At 62.7% G+C, this 1483-nt stretch overlaps 1 protein-coding gene across 1 annotated transcript in view; it reads right to left on the bottom strand.

Annotated features, from left to right (window-relative positions):
* Positions 1–908: 908 nt before the first annotated feature.
* LOC104270638 (ADP-ribosylation factor 5) overlaps positions 909–1483 on the bottom strand; it is a gene marked incomplete at its 5' end in the record, with an annotated part of 1444 nt that continues 869 nt past the window's right edge. The window contains 2 exons of the mRNA XM_009865059.1: positions 909–995; positions 1084–1209. Of these exons, the coding sequence (XP_009863361.1) occupies positions 909–995; positions 1084–1209 (213 nt within the window). The remainder of the gene's footprint in view (positions 996–1083; positions 1210–1483) is intronic.

Raw genomic sequence — 1483 nt, forward strand, 5'->3', positions numbered from 1 at the left:
GCTGCCAGAGCCGCTGCCGGGCTGCCAAACCCTGGGTTTAGCCCAGTCCCACTAATTAAGACCCAATTAGCAGTCCTGCAGCATGCAGCCTGAGCTGACCCTGCAGAGTTTTGCCCCTCCGGGGGCCAGCAGGCAGCAACCACCCCAACAGCACCCTGGGGTGGCTCTAAAATGGGTCAGACCCCTCCTGGCATCGGGAGATGAAGAAATGAGCTTGCCAAACGCACCGTGGAGCCTCCGCCCGCCTCCTCTGCGTCCCAGCACAGCGCACGCAGGGTTTTATTAAGGACCAGGCCCCCGCGTTCCCAAGGTGCTGGCGGGAGATGCAGGTCACGGAGCGAGGTTCTGAGGTGGCACCCGGAGCCAGCCAGCGACGCGCTGGGCGCTGGGTACAAAGTGGTGGTGTTTAATCACTCGATATACAACAGCACGTTACGCAGCCACGTGCCCCCCCTCGCCCTTTCCCAGAGAGAAAAGAGAACTATAAAGTTTATCGAAGGATAAAAAGGAGGATCCTTCCCGTCCCACAGCGGCAGGGCTGCCTCCCAGCCCTGCTCAGCCCCAATCCGGCTCCGGGCAAGGAGCGGGGACACTTTGGGGACATGCCACCCCGGCAGGCCCGGGACAAGCTCTCGCAGACGGCGCATGCAGGAGGGGAGGGCGGCCAGCACGTAGCAGCGCTGCTGGGGCGGAGGCAACTGCCCAAGAGAGTCCTTGAGGCTCAAGTCCTACCAGATAAACACACGGAGACGAGGCCACGCTGGGGAGAAAGGAAAAGCACCCTCCCTCCCCACCAAAAAAACCCAAATTTTAAAACAAAGAAAACCAAACAAAATAGCAGTTGGAAGAGACATCCTCGGCTTGTCTGGGCCCTGTGCCGCCGCCCCCGCTAGCGCCCGCCGACCCAGCTAGCGCTTGGAGAGCTCGTGCGAGAGCCAGTCCAGCCCGTCGTAGAGCCCCGTGCCCTGGGTCGCACACGTTGCCTGCACGTACCACTGCAAAACAGAGGGAAAAGGAGAAAAAGCGCGTCGGGCTGGGCAGATCACCAGCCTGGTGCCCACAGGGCTGGGGACGGCGACTCACGGTCCTGCTGCGCAGCGTCTGCAGCCCCAGCTTGTCGGTCAGCTCGCTCACCGCCATGGCGTTGGGCATGTCCTGCTTGTTGGCAAACACCAGCAAGACGGCGTCCCGCAGCTCGTCCTCCTGCAGCTGTGGGAGAAAAAGGAGACGGCTGAGCTGGGCAATGCTGGAGGGCGGATCTCGGTGAGCTGGCGGTGAGCCACCACGGCGTTGGCACCCCGGCAAGCAAAACCCAGCTTGGACAAACCCCACGAGCTGGGAGGGGTCTCCAGCTCCTCCACTCATCTTCGATACCTCCTGCCCCCATCGCTGCCCAGAGGTCTCAGTGGCACCGGGATGCTCTTCCAGGAGCACCTGAGCCCTTCACAGAGGGGACGCCCGCGTTGGGAGTGTGGGGAGGGGG

This window comes from Apaloderma vittatum, unplaced genomic scaffold, assembly GCF_000703405.1.
Source record: "Apaloderma vittatum isolate BGI_N311 unplaced genomic scaffold, ASM70340v1 scaffold25202, whole genome shotgun sequence".
Classification (NCBI taxonomy): domain Eukaryota; kingdom Metazoa; phylum Chordata; class Aves; order Trogoniformes; family Trogonidae; genus Apaloderma; species Apaloderma vittatum.